This window comes from Nomascus leucogenys, chromosome 20, assembly GCF_006542625.1.
Source record: "Nomascus leucogenys isolate Asia chromosome 20, Asia_NLE_v1, whole genome shotgun sequence".
Classification (NCBI taxonomy): domain Eukaryota; kingdom Metazoa; phylum Chordata; class Mammalia; order Primates; family Hylobatidae; genus Nomascus; species Nomascus leucogenys.
Window position 1 is genome coordinate 45,392,770 of NC_044400.1, and position 17,555 is coordinate 45,410,324.

The 17,555-nt window shown below is 47.2% G+C and overlaps 1 protein-coding gene across 12 annotated transcripts in view; it reads left to right on the plus strand.

The window, feature by feature from the left end:
- Positions 1-17,555, plus strand: part of APBB2 (amyloid beta precursor protein binding family B member 2) — a 408,726-nt gene that overhangs the window by 267,133 nt on the left and 124,038 nt on the right. For 7 of the 12 annotated variants that reach the window (XM_030801441.1, XM_030801446.1, XM_030801448.1 and 4 more), the window contains one exon: positions 13,102-13,310. The exons of 1 other annotated variant lie outside the window; for it this stretch is intronic. In XM_030801441.1, coding sequence (XP_030657301.1) covers positions 13,102-13,310 — 209 coding nt within the window. The remainder of the gene's footprint in view (positions 1-13,101; positions 13,311-17,555) is intronic. 4 more of the 12 variants (XM_030801444.1, XM_030801447.1, XM_012499790.2 and 1 more) reach the window with 1 other exon arrangement.

The window sequence follows — 17,555 nt, forward strand, 5'->3', positions numbered from 1 at the left end:
CATTGAGCTGAGATCATGCCATTGCATTCAGCCTGGGCAACAAGAGCGAAACTTCATCTCAAAGAAAAAAAAAAAAAGAAAAAAATATGTTTTGGTTGGAGGAGGGAGATGGAATCTTATTATGTTGCTCAGGCTGGCCTCAAGCTGTTGGCCTCCAGCAGTCCTCCCACTTCAGCCTCCCCAGTAGCTGAGATTACAGGCACGGGCCACTGTGCCCGGCCTGAAAAAGAGTTTTAAGGCTAAATTCAAATAGTTTGGATTGAAGCGTTAAGCTCCGTCGAGAATAACATCACTCAAAAGAGTCAGTAGTAGCAGCTGCCACTAAGACTTTGTAAGAGATCAGAAAGATCCCTTCAAGAATGGGAACATTGTGCAAATTATTCTTCTGATCTTTTCAAAATACAAATCACATCACATAATAGCTTCAGATAATCCTTTGCACAAAGGATGAATCTTTAGCCAATGGGGCTTTATGCCTTATCACAGACCTCTCACCCCTAATCGAGTGACTTTTCTGTTGTAATGACATACAGGCTTTTTCCAGCCACATGACCTTGCCCTTGCTGTTCCCTCTTTCAGGAATGCTGTTCTCTTGTCCCTTCCCAAGGCTGGCCCCTTCTACTTCAGGGAGACCTCACTCCCTCAGAGGCCTTCCCAGACCATCCTCTTAAATAGCCCACCCTATCCCCAGAAATGATTGTTTGCCTCTCTTATTTATTGCTGTATTCCCAGCTTCTAGATAATATTTGGCATTTATAGGAGGTCATCAATACAGAAGAATGAATAAGTGGATGAATGAATGACGGAATACACATGTCACATTTCTTCTTCTGTGGAGCCAGTAGTTAGATGGAGTTTGATGGAAAAGAATGACTACCTGGCCAGGTACGGTGGTGCATGCCTGTAATCTCAGTACTTAGGGAGGCCGAAGCGGGCAGGTCACCCGAGGCCAGCCTGGCCAACATGGCTGAACCCCGTCTCTACTAAAAATACAAAAAATTATCCGGACATGATGGCGTGTGCCTATAGTTCCAGCTACTTGGGAGGCTGAGGCAGGAGAATTGCTTGAACCTGGGAGGCAGAGGTTACAGTGAGCCAAGATGGTGCCACTGCACTCCACGCTGGGTGACCGAGCAAGACTCAGTCTCTAAAAAGAGAAAAGAATGAGTACCTTTTCCTAAGCCAGTGGTTCTCAAAAGTGGGACTGTTAGAAATGCAGATTCCTGGGCCCCACTCCAGAGTGACCAAGGCTCTGCAGCAGTGTATGTTCTCACAAGCCCTCCAGGTGACTCTCATGCTTGAGAACCAGTGTCTTAGGCCGGGTGTGCAGTTCCCCATCTATTGTCATCACCTCTGCACCCCTAGCTTTAAACCAGTGTCTGGCACAGAGTAGACAGGAAGCATTTGTTGAATGAATTAAGCCACCTTCCCTCTTTCCTCCCCACCCCGTGCCTTTCACACTCAAAGCCCTGGGTGCACAAACGTTGAGGAAGGGAGCGATTGCCTTCCTGAGGACCCGAGGGAAATCTTGTGCTCTGTAGTACAGACCTTGCTAAATTTAGACTTTCAGCTCACCCCTTCCTCCTTCCTGTGCCCTCCGCAGCAGGAGAGGAAATTTCCAGCTGCTGCTAGAAGCAAATCTATTTTCATTTGACCCTTGGATTTCTGCAGGTGAGCCTAGGGGGAAGAGGGTGATTAGAAGTGGGCTTGCTTCACACACTGGCCCCACCCGGGAGTGGTCCTTGTTCAGAAGCCAGGCCCCTAGCCCTGGCGCCTGAGGTGGCTGGAAGGAGCCGGTCCTTGCTGCTCACAGACAGGCTCCTTGTTCTCAGGCCAAGTATTGCTTTTGGCCCAGGAGGCTCCCAGCACAAGAGAGACTTTGTGGGGCTCTTCGCATTGCTATTTTTACTCTTTGACTTCCAGGCTCTGCTTCCTGTTCCCTCACAAAAGAACAAAAAGCACAAATTATGAAGAGCCGCAGAGCCCCTTTGAAAGGACACGATGGCTTTCACCTCCCACTCTTGACCTGTCCCCAGTCAGCAGGTGACAGTGCCTTCGGTCAGAGGCAGTGATGACAGGAGACTAGAAAGGAGGGAAGGTGGAGAAGCATGTGGATCTCAGTCTCTGCAGCATGCGGAGAGAGGAATTTGATCTTTAAGGCTTCTAGCAGGAGGGTTTTAGAAATATATGGGCCAGCTGGAGTGGCTGGCCTGGATTTACTGGAGCAGAATTCGGGAGAAAGGCATTTGAAGGAGGCCCCTGGATAGAGGCCTGAGTTGGAAGTGTTCTCATTTTTAATATCCCCAGAATGTCGGGGTGGATTGGGGCTCAGGGCCAGTCTGCGGGGTGAATCTCGGTGCTGTGACATACCATTTGACCATGGTCAAGCCAGCTGTGGATCTCACAGCCTCAGCCTTGTAGCCATTGTTTGGTTATGTTGTCATCCCTATTTATTCATCTTCTAATTTCCCAATGCTGTCCATCTGGGTTTTTCTCAGGTCTCTGAAAAAGTAGAATCCTTTTTTTGTTTTTTTTAAGAGATGGAGTTTTGCTCTTGTTGCCCAGGCTGGAGGGCAGTGGCGAAATCTCGGCTCACTGCAACCTCCACCTCCCAGGTTCAGGTGATTCCCCAACCTCAGCCTTCTAAGTAGCTGGGATTACAGGTGCCCACCACCACACCTGGCTAATTTTTTTTGTATTTTTAGTAGAGATGGGGTTTCACCATGTTGGCCAGGCTGATCTCGAACTCCTGACCTCAGGTGATCCACCCGCCTTGGCCTCCCAAAGTGCTGAGATTACAGGCGTGAACCACCGTACCTGGCCTAAAATCCATTTTTATATCAGGACATAGTTTACCTTTTTGGCTGTAAACCCATCTGCTGTCCTCTCTGAGCCCTAGAAATGGGGATAAAGATAGTGCCTCCTTCATAGGGCAGCTGTGACAAACCACAAGCTCTGCAACAAAGGACACAGGACACGTGATACAGCACCTAGTGGCGTCAGTGTCCTTGCGGTTGTTACTGTTACTAGCTTTTATGACATCCCAGCGGTAAGACAGCACTTGCATTCAAGACCTGAAGGACCTGGATTCCACCCTTGACTGCTAGCTGGGATTGATGTGAGCGTTAAATGCAGCGATATGTATGAAAACATGCTTTGCTTTATGGATGGGGAACTTTTTTCCGAATGAAGGCCTCAGACCCACAGTCAGGGGGAAGCTCAGAATCATGTACAAATGCAAAGCAACTTTATTCATTTGGGGTTGGTTTATGTTTGAGAGAAACCTAGAAGTTTCACAAGCCTGCTTGAAAATGGAGAATGAGGGCATCAATCTTTATTTTAAAAATTATGAAATATTTAAATTAAAAATTATGAAATATTTTTGCTTCCACATTAATTGAGAGAGAAGAGAGATATTTGGAGAAAGAGAAGATGTCTTGTTACAGTAGAGGCGTCATCAGCCAGGGGCACACACGGTGTATAATAAGGAAGACAGCGTGGTGGCTCACGCTTGTAATCCCAGCACTTTGGGAGGCCGAGGGGGGCGGATCACGAGGTCAGGAGATCGAGAGCACGGTGAAACCCCGTCTCTACTAAAAATACAAAAAAATTAGCCGGGCGTGGTGGCGGGCGCCTGTAGTCCCAGCTACTCAGAGAGGCTGAGGCAGGAGAATGGCGTGAACCCGGGAGGCGGAGCTTGCAGTGAGCTGAGATCGCGCCACTGCACTCCAGCCTGGGTGACAGAGCGAGACTCCGTCTCAAAAAAAAAAAAAAAAAAAAAAAAAAAAAAGGGAAGACAGCCAGCAAGGCAGGTGGGGTAGAATCTGGACTTGCCTGACCTCCTCAGATCCTGGAAGTCCAGCCCTGCTGAGGGAGCCTAACTGACCTTCTTCTCCAATGAAAGTCACCATAAGATGATCTTTTGTCCTTTTTTTTTTTTTTTTTGAGACGGAGTCTCACTCTGTCACCCAGGCTGGAATGCAGTGGTGCAATCTCGGCTCATTGCAACCTCCACCTGGGTTCAAGTGATTCTCCTGCCTCAGCCGCCTTAGTAGCTGGGATTACAGGTGCCTGTCACCATGCCCGGCTAATTTTTGCATTTTTAGTAGAGACAGGTTTCACCGTGTTGGCCAGGGTGGTCTCAAACTCCTGACCTCAGGTGATCCACCCCACTTGGCCTCTCAAAGTGCCAGGATTACAGAGATCTTTTTGCTTTGAACTATGATGATAATTTGACCCTAGAGATTCTGTAGTGAGCGTTTTCCTTGGGACCTATGAAAACATGTTCTTATATTGTGACTTTAGTGACTCGGATGTGCTGCTGTAGTACTGGCTTCTTGAGACCTACAATTTCTAGTGATGGTGATGATAACACTAACAGTGACCGTCCATGCAGTGAACATGGCTGCTGCCTGCCAACCTTTATTCTAAGTGTTTTATACACTACCCAGTGAGGCAGGTACTATTATGATCCCTGTTTTACAGATGTGTATCTGAAGCCCAAAGAGGTTGAGGAACTTGTCCAAGGGCACTCAGATAGGGAGTGGCTGAGCCACGATACGAAGGTCCCTACTGCATTGACACTTCCGGTTGCCATGCGGTTGCACCAAGCCATGGCTGCACCGAGCCGTATCGCGTCTTCGCAGACTCTCCTCTGGTTTCCTGGTCTCATTGGAGCCAGCAGGCGTCTTGAATGAATCCCTTCTTTTTGCTTGGATTATCTTTTAAGTATTGAAAAATAACTCGACCAGGCTGGCTTTCTATTCTGGCATATCTCTTTTTAAGAAACAACTGAAACTTTCGATCTCAAAATTCCACTGAGGTATTTTAATTGTGCAAAACAACATATGTAGAGAAACACCCATACATGTAAACATACAGCTTAACATAATTATAAGGGAGCATCGATGGCCCCACCAGCCCAATGAAGAAATAAAGCATTTCTAATACTCCAGAAGTGCTTGAGAAACCTCTCTGTGATCTTCACTGTCTCTCTCCCATTCCAGGTATTCATTCTCCTGTTTTTGGTGATGACTGTATCCTTGCATTTCTTTATAGTTTTACCATCTACATCTATATGCCTAAACAATGTAGTTTAGTTCTTGGACTTGGCGTGTTCACTTAATTAATATATTCTGTTTTGTCTTCCTTCTTTTGATCAATGATATGTTTGTCAAATACATCCATATTGTTGTGTATAGCTCATTTTTGTTCATTTATTTATTCTGCTGTAATTTATTCATTGTCTTTTTTTATTTAATTTTAATTCATTTTAATTTTTTTTTTTTTTTTGAGACAGAGTCTTGCTCTGTCACCCAGGTTGGAGTGCAATGGCATAGTCTAGGCTCACTGCAACCTCTGCCTCCTGGGTTCAAGTGATTCTCCTGCCTCAGCCTCTTGAGTAGCTGGGACTACAGGGGCATGCCACCACACCTGGCTAATTTGTGTATTTTTGGTAGAGACAGGGTTTCACCATGTTGGCCAGGCTGGTCTCAAACCCCTGACCTCGTGATCCATCCACCTCAGCCTCCCAAAGTGCTGGGATAACAGCTGTGAGCCCCCACGCCAAGCCAATTTTTAAAAATTCTTAGTAGACATACGTCTCCCTGTGTTGCCCAGGCTGGTCTTAAACTCCTAGACAAGCAATCCTCCCGCCTTGGCCTCCCAATGTGCTGGGATTATAGGCATGAGCCACTGTGCCTGGCCAATTCATTCGGTTTTAAATGGTTGTCTAGGTTGTTTCAAGGTTTTGGTTATTTCAGTGATGCTGATATGAATATGTTACCTGGTACACATACCAAGTGTGGAATTGTTGGGTCATAGAGTAGAGATATCTTCCACTTTACTAGTTAATACTGTTGCCTTTTCTAAAATGATTGTACCAAATTACCCTTCTACAAGCAGTAGTATCTACAAGATCTGTTGTTCTACATGCCTGCCAACAATTGGTATTGTAATACTTTTAATTTTTGCCGAGCTGACAAGTATAGAAGGAAATCTACTGTGTTGTGACTTGAGGCATTTTAAGATGCTCTGCAGGCTTTTTATTAGATTTCTGCAGTTTCTGTAAACCTTGCCTTCAGTAGCCCCCGCAGATGGTCCGAGTTCCAGTCCTCCAGTCGAGTTGCTCTGAGATGGGTTCCCACGGTGCGCTTTAGGCTGTCCAGTGCCAAATCTCACCCCCTAAGAGGACTGTTGCACATGACACACCCAAATAGAAAAACATTCTCCAGGGTGGAGGTCTTTTAGGTATTCCCACAGCAAACTAAGAATACCACATTGTGATTTCAAAGCTCTAAGCAGATCCGTCAAAAGGGGGTGCACGACAGACGCTCAGTTTAAGCAAACTGCTGAGAGTCAGAAGGGCAGTGACGCTGCCAGCCACCGTTTCCTTTCCAGTTTTCAGCCGCTTGCCTTGTCTCCAGCAAAGCTTCACTAAGTAATTTTCTGAGAACAAAAGGGATTGAAGCTTTCTCCTCAAATCGCCTGGCGTTGTCGAATACTCCTGTTTTGTTTTGTTCTGCATGTGCTCCCTCTCGTCTCGTCCATCCACTGTGATGCCATGATAACCATCGGAGGGCGGCCATTAAGCGGCTTTGCAGTATTCTGAAAATCTTTTACAGAAGCAGCTGCTTGGTATTTCGATAACTTGACCCCACTGTTCTCTTGGCTTAGCTATGGTTTTAAACTTTATTGTAAGTGAACATTTTAAAGAAAATCTGACACTTGTTTTCAAGGAAAATCATACATAAAGACCAATGTGTGGCCGGGCGCGGTGGCTCACGCTTGTAATCCCAGCACTTTGGGAGGCCGAGGCGGGCGGATCACGAGGTCAGGAGATCGAGACCACAGTGAAACCCCGTCTCTACTAAAAATACAAAAAATTAGCTGGGCGTGGTGACGGGCGCCTGTAGTCCCAGCTACTCGGAGAGGCTGAGGCAGGAGAATGGCGTGAACCCGGGAGGCGGAGTTTGCAGTGAGCCGAGACTGCGCCACTGCACTCCAGCCTGGGCGACAGAGTGAGACTCCGTCTCAAAAGAAAAAAAAAAAAAAAATTGTGTAATGACAGACAAAATGGGTGTTACTGTGGTTGAAAAGATCAGGAAAGGCCTGGACTTCCACCTACCTGCTCTTCTTCCCCTCCCACTCCTTTTTTTGAGACAGAGTCTCACTCTGTTGCCCAGACTGGAGTGCAATGGCGTGATCTCAGCTTACTGCAACCTCCACCTCCGGGTTCAAGCAATTCTTGTGCCTCAGCCTCCCGAGTAGCTGGGATCACAGGTGTGTGCCACCATGCCTGACTAATTTTTGTAAAGATGGGATTTCACCATATTGGCCATGCTGGTCTCAAACTCCTGACCTTGAGTGATCCACCTGCGTTGGCCTTCCAAAGTGATGGGATTACAGGCATGAGCCACCATGCCTGGCATTCTTCCCAGTTTGATAACAGTTGAAAACCACTGACTGATTTAATAAAGTCCAAAGTACTTATTTAAATGTGTATTTTTTTTTTTTTTTTTTTTCGAGACAGGATCTCACTTCTGTCACCCAGGCTGAAATGCAGTGGCATGATTATGGTTCAATGCATCCTCCACTTCTTGGGTTCAGGTGATTCTCCCACATTAGGCTCTTTTTGTTTTTAAGATGGGAGTCTCACCCTGTCACCCAGGCTGGAGTACAATGGCATGATCTCAGCTCACTGCAACCTCCGCCTCCTGAGTTCAAGTGATTCTCCTTCCTCAGCCTCCCAAGTAGCTGGGATTACAGGTGTCCACCACAACACCTGGCTAATTTTTGTATTTCTTTTTTTTTTTTTTTATTAATTTTTTTTGCACACAAAAACAATAAACATTTTCTAAAAATACACACAAACAAAAAGATGCGTATCAAACATATTAGGAAGGTTACACATGGGAAGTCGGGGAATAGAAATGGGGGGTGGGAGTTAAAATAAGGTAGAGAGGGACTTTATGTGGATCAGTGATAATAACTCAATCCTCTATTTCAAAGAAGAGGGAGAAGGAAGAGGAAGAAAAAGAAAGTGGGATAAAGGATCAGAAAGGGAGGAAAATAGAAAAAATTAGAGTATGACTCCAGGGTAGACCTGTTTTGTTGTCACTGAGTTGGTTGGTTGGTTTGTCTGTTGTATTTTTCATGTTTCGCCAAGTTGGCCAGACTGGTCTCGAACTCCTAGCCCGAAGTGATCAACCCGCCTCGCCCCCCAGAGTGCCGGGACCACAGGTGTGAGCCACCACGTCCAGCCCCCACATTGCTTCTGGCCTCCATGGTAGACCTCCCAGACGGAGCGGCCGGGCAGAGGCGCTCCTCACTTCTTCCCAGACACGGGGCGGCCGGGCAGAGGCGCTCCTCACTTCCCAGACTGGGCAGCCAGGCAGAGACGCTCCTCACTTCTTCCCAGACGATAGGTGGCCGGGCAGAGGCGCCCCTCACTTCCCAGACAATGGGTGGCCGGGCAGAGGCGCTCCTCACTTCCCAGACGATGGGTGGCCGGGCAGAGGCGCTCCTCACTTCCCAGACGGGGCGGCCGGGCCGAGGCGCTCCTCACTTCCCAGACGGGGCGGCCAGGCAGAGGCGCTCCTCACTTCTTCCCGGACGGGGCGGCCGGGCAGAGGCGCTCCTCACTTCTTCCCGGACGGGGCGGCCGGGCCGAGGCGCTCCTCACTTCCCAGACGGGGCGGCCGGGCAGAGGCGCTCCTCACTTCTTCCCGGACGGGGCGGCCGGGCAGAGGCGCTCCTCACTTCTTCCCGGACGGGGCGGCCGGGCAGAGGCGCTCCTCACTTCTTCCCGGACGGGGCGGCCGGGCAGAGGCGCTCCTCACTTCTTCCCGGACGGGGCGGCCGGGCAGAGGCGCTCCTCACTTCCCAGACGGGGGGCCGGGCAGAGGCGCTCCTCACTTCTTCCCAACGGGGCGGCCGGGCAGAGGCGCTCCTCACTTCTTCCCGGACGGGGCGGCCGGGCAGAGGCGCTCCTCACTTCTTCCCGGATGGGGCGGCCGGGCAGAGGCGCTCCTCACCTCCCAGACGATAGGTGGCCGGGCAGAGGCGCTCCTCATTTCACAGTGGGGCAGCCGGGCAGAGACCTCCTCACTTCCCAGACGGGGTGGCCGGGCAGAGGCGCTCCTCACTTCCCAGACGGTGGGTGGCCGGGCAGAGGCGCTCCTCACTTCCCTGACGGGGCAGCCGGGCAGAGGCGCTCCTCACTTCCCAGACGGTGGGTGGCTGGGCAGAGGCGCTCCTCACTTCCCAGACGGTGGGTGTAATTTTTGTATTTCAGTAGAGACTGGATTTCACCGTGCTGGCCAGTGTGGTCTTGAACTCCTGACCTCAAGTGATCTGCCCGCCTCGGCCTCCCAAAGTGCTGAGATTACAGGCATAAGCCACCACCCCTAGCCGTCCTCAGCCTCTTGAGTAGCTGTCACTACAGGCACGTGCCAACAAGCCCGGCTAATTTTTTGTATTTTTGGTAGACACGGGGCCTCGCTGTGTCTCGAACTCCTGGCCTCAAGCAGTCTGTCTGCCTCAGCTTCCTAAAGTGCTGGGATTACAGGCATGAGCCACTGCGTCCAGCCTAAATGTGTAGTTCTATGTAGAAGAACAAAGTAAATTGGGCTATGAAGGTTAAACAAAATGAATTATGATGGTGCTGAGAGTCTTCACTCGGCATACTTCCTGCCTTTGCTTGTGGAACTTCTCAGTATGAAAAATAAACAAAATCTCACTCAAGATTTCTTGGTCTCCAGCCCAGGACTCTTCCTAATTTATTGTATTATATTTCTTTTTATCCATGAGGACGTTCACATATGCCATCAAGGGATAGATAAATGTTAGTAAGTCTTGGGAGCATGAAGTTGCTCTGTTCTGTGAAATCGCGTAGAACTGGTTTCTTTAGAATTTCTCTTTTGCTAAGTGCCAAGTTCCAGTTCCCATCATTGAAAGACGTAATTGATTTGCTCATTTCTTCCTTCTTCTTTATTTGTTCTTTCTTTCCCTCCCTCCCTCCCATCTCTCCATCCATCCAGTTTTGATTGAATACCTGCCATGCTAGGTGTCGAATATGATGGTGACTAAGACAGTTATGGTATCTGCCTACCCTCACAAGCCTTAAATCCTTTAAACCAATGTGAGATAATATGGGAGGGATTCTATAAATGATTGTAGACCTATTAATAATACTGTAGGTGTGCCCACTTCGCATCTGTCACCAGCACCATTGTTACCACCTATTTCTAGCAACAGAATAAACCTCCTTTTTTATTTCAACAAAATCTCAGCGTAAGCCTAGTAAAACCAGGGTGGGTTTGATTGAAGATAAAACAGTCCGATTCGTGCCATTCAGCATAAAGTTCCTCTCATGCTACCTCTAGGTACCTCCTTATCAGCCCAACTTGAAAGCCACCAACCATGGCCTCTGCCGTTGGTCTGACATGGTGACATATTTTGATAATGTATGTAGCTATTCTTCATACACGCTAACGTCTCAGTGGTAAAGACAACTAGGCTAAATGTGTAAATTCAGGCCTCCAGTCCTCATAAACCACAGAAATGGTAACTAGCAGCTTCTTTGTATCTTTTCAGTTTCTAGCTCCAGAGCTTGCTGTCTGTGAGCCACTAGAATGGGACGACGGAACCCAGTTGCTAGGGTTTTCTCCAACTTAATCCCAAAACCTGTGTATCTTACCTTATGTGTCCCAGTTGAGATGCCGAAAACAAAATAATAGCAGAAGTGACCCCTTCGTCCCCTGAAAATGAGACAGGACAAAGAAATGTAAACACATGTTTGATTAGAGTTGTTTCTGCAAAATTTGGTTAACTTGAAATTATTTAATTATGCTTCACTCCCTGTGGGGACAGGGGGAAATTCCCAACATAATTTGAGACTAGTGGCACTTTTGCTTCTGGCAGATTTAAATGAGGAAAGTGACTGCATGCATGCACATCCATGGCCACAGTCTTCATCAGCCCCTTTGTTTGATTTCTCTATTTCTCATGGTGGCTCTGCCCCTGTGATGCCTGCCCACATGATGCAGCGACACTTGCACAGAGCCAGGCCCACTTGTGTTCTCCTTTGAATTGCCGGGAAGCACTCTGGTTGCTTTTGTATGGCCACATAGGAAACAGCCTAATCCTTAGAATAAAATTGATCCCTGGGTTTAGAGCTCAAGTTTTTAAAGTTTTTCTTCCTACATACATTGATTCAGCTGCCTGTGATTCCCTTATTACCCCTCCATCTCAGTGGATGTCTCATTCTACTTCCTCTCCCCTCTCTTCTCTAGCACTGTCACCCATTTCCTAGTCAACTCAAGGCCAAAAATGAGATTTTTAAAAGCCAGCAGATATTCAATAAACTGATATGTAGAAAGGCCAGATATGGGCCGGGTGCAGTGGCTCACACTTGTAATCCCAGCACTTTGGGAGGCCGAGGCGGGCGGATCACGAGGTCAGGAGATCGAGACCATAGTGAAACCGCGTCTCTACTAAAAATACAAAAAAAAAAAATTAGCCGGGCGTGGTGGCGGGCGCCTGTAGTCCCAGCTACTCAGAGAGGCTGAGGCAGGAGAATGGCGTGAACCCGGGAGGCGGAGCTTGCAGTGAGCCGAGATTGCGCCACTGCACTCCAGCCTGGGCGACAGAGCGAGACTCCGTCTCAAAAAAAAAAAGAAAGGCCAGATATGATGGGAATTGTCTAGCAGACGTATTTTATTTGGCTCTCGCAGTGTTTAAAGGATTACTTTCTGGAATTGGGATGACTGGACTTTGCAGGTGCTTGCCCATTTTCCATAGTCACCCACCTTTGTTGTCTCTCACACTCTGCTTCACATGTTTACATCACTGGCCTGTCTGTAGAGTCAGTCTGGTCCATTGTTGACTTCCGAGGCTTTTCCAATCTGCTTTCCTTGGGAATCTTTTTTTTTTTTTTTTTGGAGATAGAGTCTCACTCTGTCGCCCAGGCTGGAGCACAGTGGTGTGATCTCAGCTCACTGCAACCTCCACCTCCTGGGTTGAAGCATTTCTCCTGCCTCCGCCTCCCGAGTAACTGGGACTACAGATGTGCGCCACCATGCCCGGCTTCTTTTTGTATTTTTAGTAGAGACAGGGTTTCACCACATTGGTCAGGCTGGTCTCAAACTCCCGACCTCAGGTGATCCGCCCACCTCAGCCTCCCGAATTGCTGGGATTATAGGCGTGAACCACCACGCCCGGCCTTCCTTGGGAATCTTTTGTGTGCAATTAGAATTCTAGAGTATTGGCCGCGCACGGTGGTTCACGCCTGTAATCCCAGCACTTTGGGAGGCCAAGGTTCGCGGATCACGAGGTCAGGAGATGGAGACCATCCTGGCTAACGTGGTGAAACCTCGTCTCTACTAAAAATACAGAAAGTTAGCCAGGCGTGGTGGCAAGCACCTGTAGTCCCAGCTACTCGGGAGGCTGAGGCAGGAGAATGGCGTGAACCTGGGAGGCGGAGCTTGCAGTGAGCCGGGATCGTACCACTGCACTCCAGCCTGGGTGACAGAGTGAGACTCCATCTTGAAAAAAAAGAATTCTAGAGTACTATAAAAGACTACTACTATTGCTATTTTGTAGGTGTCCCAATCAAATGAGAGAGATTCTTAAAGCACATGAAAGATATAAATACAGCACTCATTTACAGAAAGCATTTTAGGAAAATTAGAGTTATAGCTGGGAATGACATGATGCCTACCAATAAATCTTAATAATTGACAAAAGCATTCAGTACACTGTGTATAACTGTGAATTTTGCTTGGGAAATTGATTCTGGTTTGGAGCTTTAGCTTGTTCATAGGGTTCTTAGGGCTATAGGATGACTTGATAGTGAGGCTTTTGTGTCGCTGTTCTCAGGTGTCAGCCTTCCTTTCCAATTCTTTACTTGTTTCCATATTACCTGTTTTACCAAGTACAGCCACACACATCAGTATGGATGGATTTCACAAACATACCAGGAAGAACTAATCATTTGGACTATGGACACGTCTGCCTTTGGGGTTCACCTGACGAATAGTGCTGACATTCTTTTAATAAAATTCTCTCTTTCTCCCCCCGCCCTGCCCCCCAATTTTTCAGCAGATATATGGAGTGATCACTCATTGCAGACTGATCCAGATTTGCCACCTGGCTGGAAAAGAGTCAGTGACATTGCCGGGACCTATTATTGGCACATCCCAACAGGAACGACTCAGTGGGAACGGCCCGTCTCCATCCCAGCAGATCTCCAGGGTTCTAGGAAAGGGTCACTTAGTTCTGTAACGCCATCTCCCACCCCAGAGAACGAGGTAAAACGGAGTGTCTTTTTACCAGCTTAGTAGAAAAGATGTAACTTGTGGTTTCTCTTTACACTGGTTGCTTCTGCCCCAACAGGTCATCGAGGTAAGCTTTTTGATTATTGTGCATGTTGCATTTGAAATCTCAGTAATGCTTCCTCTTAGTAAATAGTGTTAATATCCATCTTTCAGGGATGTTTTTATTTTTTAATGGCTTTTGGTCTCTTGAAACACTATTCCAGGTACAGAAAGCAAGAGGGGCTGATTAATGAGAAATGGTAAAGATTCCCTAGGGCTCACTGAGGCAGTACTTTACTCCGCAGGTACCATTGCATGCTGCTGGCTCCATAAAGTATTTACACACAGAAGAACATCTCTTGGCCAGACGTATTATAATTACTGCGTATCTTATTAGCCTTGGGCTCATTTGATAGCGTGGGGGGAATGTCTGCAAGAATAACCCTGGAGAGCCCTCAGATGCTTAATTTCTATTTTAAAAAATCTGTTTATTTAGCAGAAGTGACATTATTTTAGAAACAATTAACAGCATAAATTTCTGCTGTCCCTGAGGAAGAAATCTGGATGTTTAAACAAAGAATTGAGGCATTAAACAATGTCATTGTGGTGGTTATTAGTATAAGGATCCCTACAGTGAACTTTTGTGAATCCCGAAAGTGAACTATTAAAGAGAATTAGAGTTGGAGAAGGTCACAATTAAGTAATGACTTCTTTTGACCCCTGACACCCACGCATTTCTGCCCCTTTCCGACCACAGTCCTTGGTTCTTTGAACAAGCCCATCTTCTTTTGCCTTGAGGCATGAGGGCATTGGAACTACTTGTGGAAGCTTCTTTATCTGTTTGCAACAGATATCACCCTTCCTGTTTTTAAAAGTAGACAATGTCTTGTTTCCTAAATCTTTGATTATGTACTTGTTCTTCTCTGGGAGGTGGTAAGCCCTATATTCTCATCACATTCCCGCTGTTAGAGGGCTTTGGCCTCTCATTTACCCAGCCTGGACCTCAGATTCTCCAACTTGAAAGTGACGGGCTGGGGCAGCCATACCCTCATTGGTAGGCAAGGACTTTGGTTTACCGGTGCCATGCCGTGGTCATCAGGCACATACTTCAGGACCGCTGAACCCCATATAGGGCTTTGTTGCTTATCACTGGGCAATTTTAACAACTTTTTATTGAAGCATAATAATTCCTACTCCCTGGGCAATTTTTATTCAGCCTTTTGTTCATCTTGCATTAGGTGTGCTGGGGGATAAAGATGAACCAACACCGTCTCAGCCCTCAAGGAGTTTGGCATGGAGAGGAGCCCTCTTCCTGTCCCCACCCAGTTGGATCCTGGGATTCCAGCTGTACCACAGTGGGGGCCTCCTAGAAGCCAAGCCGGCCAGGATCAGTCTCTGTTCTCACTAAGGCACAGACGTGCTCTCCCTTTCTTATTTGTACACCTTTTCTCTTGGCATCTCAGTTGGCAAGAATCTCTTTCTCCATTCCTCTGTTCCAAGCCTATAACCATCTTCATTTCCCTATTCCAAACCTTTAACCATCTTCCCAGCCAGAGAGTGCCCTATAGCCAGAGAACACCAGGGTGAGAAGGCACCATTTGGTGCCAGCATTCATATGTTACAGACAGGGACACTGAGGTGTAGAGAGGCCAGTGACTGGTGGCAGCTCTGGGCCTAGAGCTCAGAGTTCCTGAATCCTCCCAGATCCTAGGCCAGAGGTCTTCTCACTCAGCTTCCCTGGCTTTGGGATTTCAACCTGCTCTGCTTCCTCACTGTCCCAGACTGGGGAGATTGGACTGACTTTGAGAGACAGTTTTTGTGCCATGAATCTCCAGTCCTCTGCATCTGGCAGTGGTGAAGTCCTTTGTAAAGGCTGCCTGCAGAGGCCCAGGCGGGGGTGTGTGGACTCCAAGGAGGGCATCCTGAGGCTTACGGAGCTCAGAGTTGTATTTCTTTGATTAACACGTTAGCCTTTTGTTTCCGTGATTTGGGCAGAAGTCTTGGAAAGAATGCAGCACAGGTGGGTGCTGGCTCTGGGGAAACTGCCAGGTAGCAGAGTTCATCTCTCCCCTTCCTGGGGCCCATTTTTGCCTACTCTTTCCCTTCTCTGTGCCTGCATCGTACTCCTGTGCTAACTACTGCCCAGGGCCCCTCCCAGGCTCAGAAGGGCACACCTTTGGCACCTCCTGCCCTGGAGTTCAGTGTTCCCCCCACACAGGCCCACTGCTCAGCCTCCTCACTGCTCTTAAAAATCTGTTGTGGTTTTCAGGGTATTTTCCTAGACTCATTTCATCTGATCTTCTCAGGAGGCTCCTGAGGCAGACAAGTCAGCTGGTATATTCTCCATTTAAGGAAAGAGGTAACTGAGACTCAATGAGTTGAGTGTCCCTCAGCTGGGGTTAGGGTGGGATGTATCCAGTTCCCTGACTCCAGACCCCAGGACTCTAGAGCCCGAGGACTCTGAGAATCTCCACCTTCTATCAGTTCCATTCCTCTCTTCTGCCGCTCACTGTACCATTTGTATTGACAAAGGCTTATCCCTCCACAGAAGCTGGTTAAAGGTGCTTATTTTTAGAAGTTTCAGAGACAGGGACTTGTATCCAGCACTCCCAGAAAGCAACAGGGCAAAAGTCTTCAGGCTGACTTTTCAATTGTTCCCATCATACACATGTTTCTCCCCCTACATAAGGTCCTCCGTTAAGTCAAAGAACCAAGCAGATTTAAAAGGAAACAAATAAGTCATAGAGGCAAAGAGATGAGCAGATAGAAGAGGAATAGGAGAATTGGGGAAAAGACTTAGCCTGCCACATACGCTGATGTGCAGACGCTGACACCAATATTAAACCAGAGGCACTAAGAGAAATCAAATATTTACAGTCCAGGCTAATGCCTTAACTCTTTACTCCCCTTAAAACCCTTATGTGGTCAGGTGCTGCAGCTCATGCCTGTAATCCCAGTGCTTTGGGAGACCTAGGCAGGAGAATCACTTGAGACCAGGAGTTCAGGAGCAGCCTGGGCAACACAGCAAGACCCCATCTCTAAAAAAAAAAAAAAAAAAAAAAAGATTTTAAATTAGCCAGGTGTGGTGGTATGTGCCTGTAGCCCAAGCTACTTAGGAGGCTGAGGCAGGAAGATCACTTGAACCCAGAAATTTGAGGCTGCAGGTGAGCTATGATCACACCATAGCACTCCAGCCTGGATAACAGGGTAAAACCCTGTCTCTTCAAACAAACAAACAAACAAAAAACACACCAAAATCCTTATGTATCTGGTACTATAGTTGTCTTTCTCATTTTACATTTTACACTGAGACACAGAGAGGTTGAGGAGTTTGGGCAAGACACACAGCTAATACATGGTAGAGTCAAGCTTGAGTTCAGGTCTCCTGGCCCCTATTTCCACCCTGAACTTCACAATATCATATGTCTGGGAGGCTTGGAGACCCTTGAATCCCTTCAACTCACCCTAAGGGAGGCTGTGTCACATGTGGAGCCTTCTAGAAAATGATCTTTCTTAATATCATTGTCTCAGGTGCTAATGACAGTTGAAGAGAAATGATTATTTTTCTAACACCATTTCTTTGGTTCCTAAATAGAATCTATTTCAACCAATTTCAAAGCATGAGAGGAGAGCAAAATCTTAAGGGACAGAAGAAGCTTGTAATATGTTGTGTTAGAAATGCATATTTTATTCAGCTTTTTTCTGAGCTGGCTTCAAAAAAAAAAGAATCAAATAACTAAGTGCTAAATCTGTTGACTAGGCTTCACAAAAGTTTAGAACTGAAGGCTTCCTTACAGTTTGAAAATTTTACATTTCACATTCCAAAGTTCACTTGGGAGGTGTTAAGCGCAGTGGATAATGTTTCCGCTGCATATGCCAGCAGTATTTTTGAAAGTTTATAAACTGGCCAGGAAGCATTTGCTGCTGAAATTTGGCACATGGTGCTCCTCCTTGCCCAAACCATTTATTTGTTCCAAATTACCTTGCAAACTGCTTGGATGTTGAATTTTAGAGAGAACAGAGAGCCACACAAAATATTTTTATGAATATCCATTGGCTTGTGGCCAAGTCCTCCCATCTTTTCAAATGAAGGTGTTTTGGTCTTCCTAAAGAAGGAAGTGTGGAGAAGGCGGGTCTGAAGCTCGAGAAAATGAATTGTTGCTCAGACTGTGGTTTCCTCTTGGTCCTAAATCAGCCTGTTCTTAGGAAGTGCTCACAGCCTCAGGGGCGGCGTGAGAG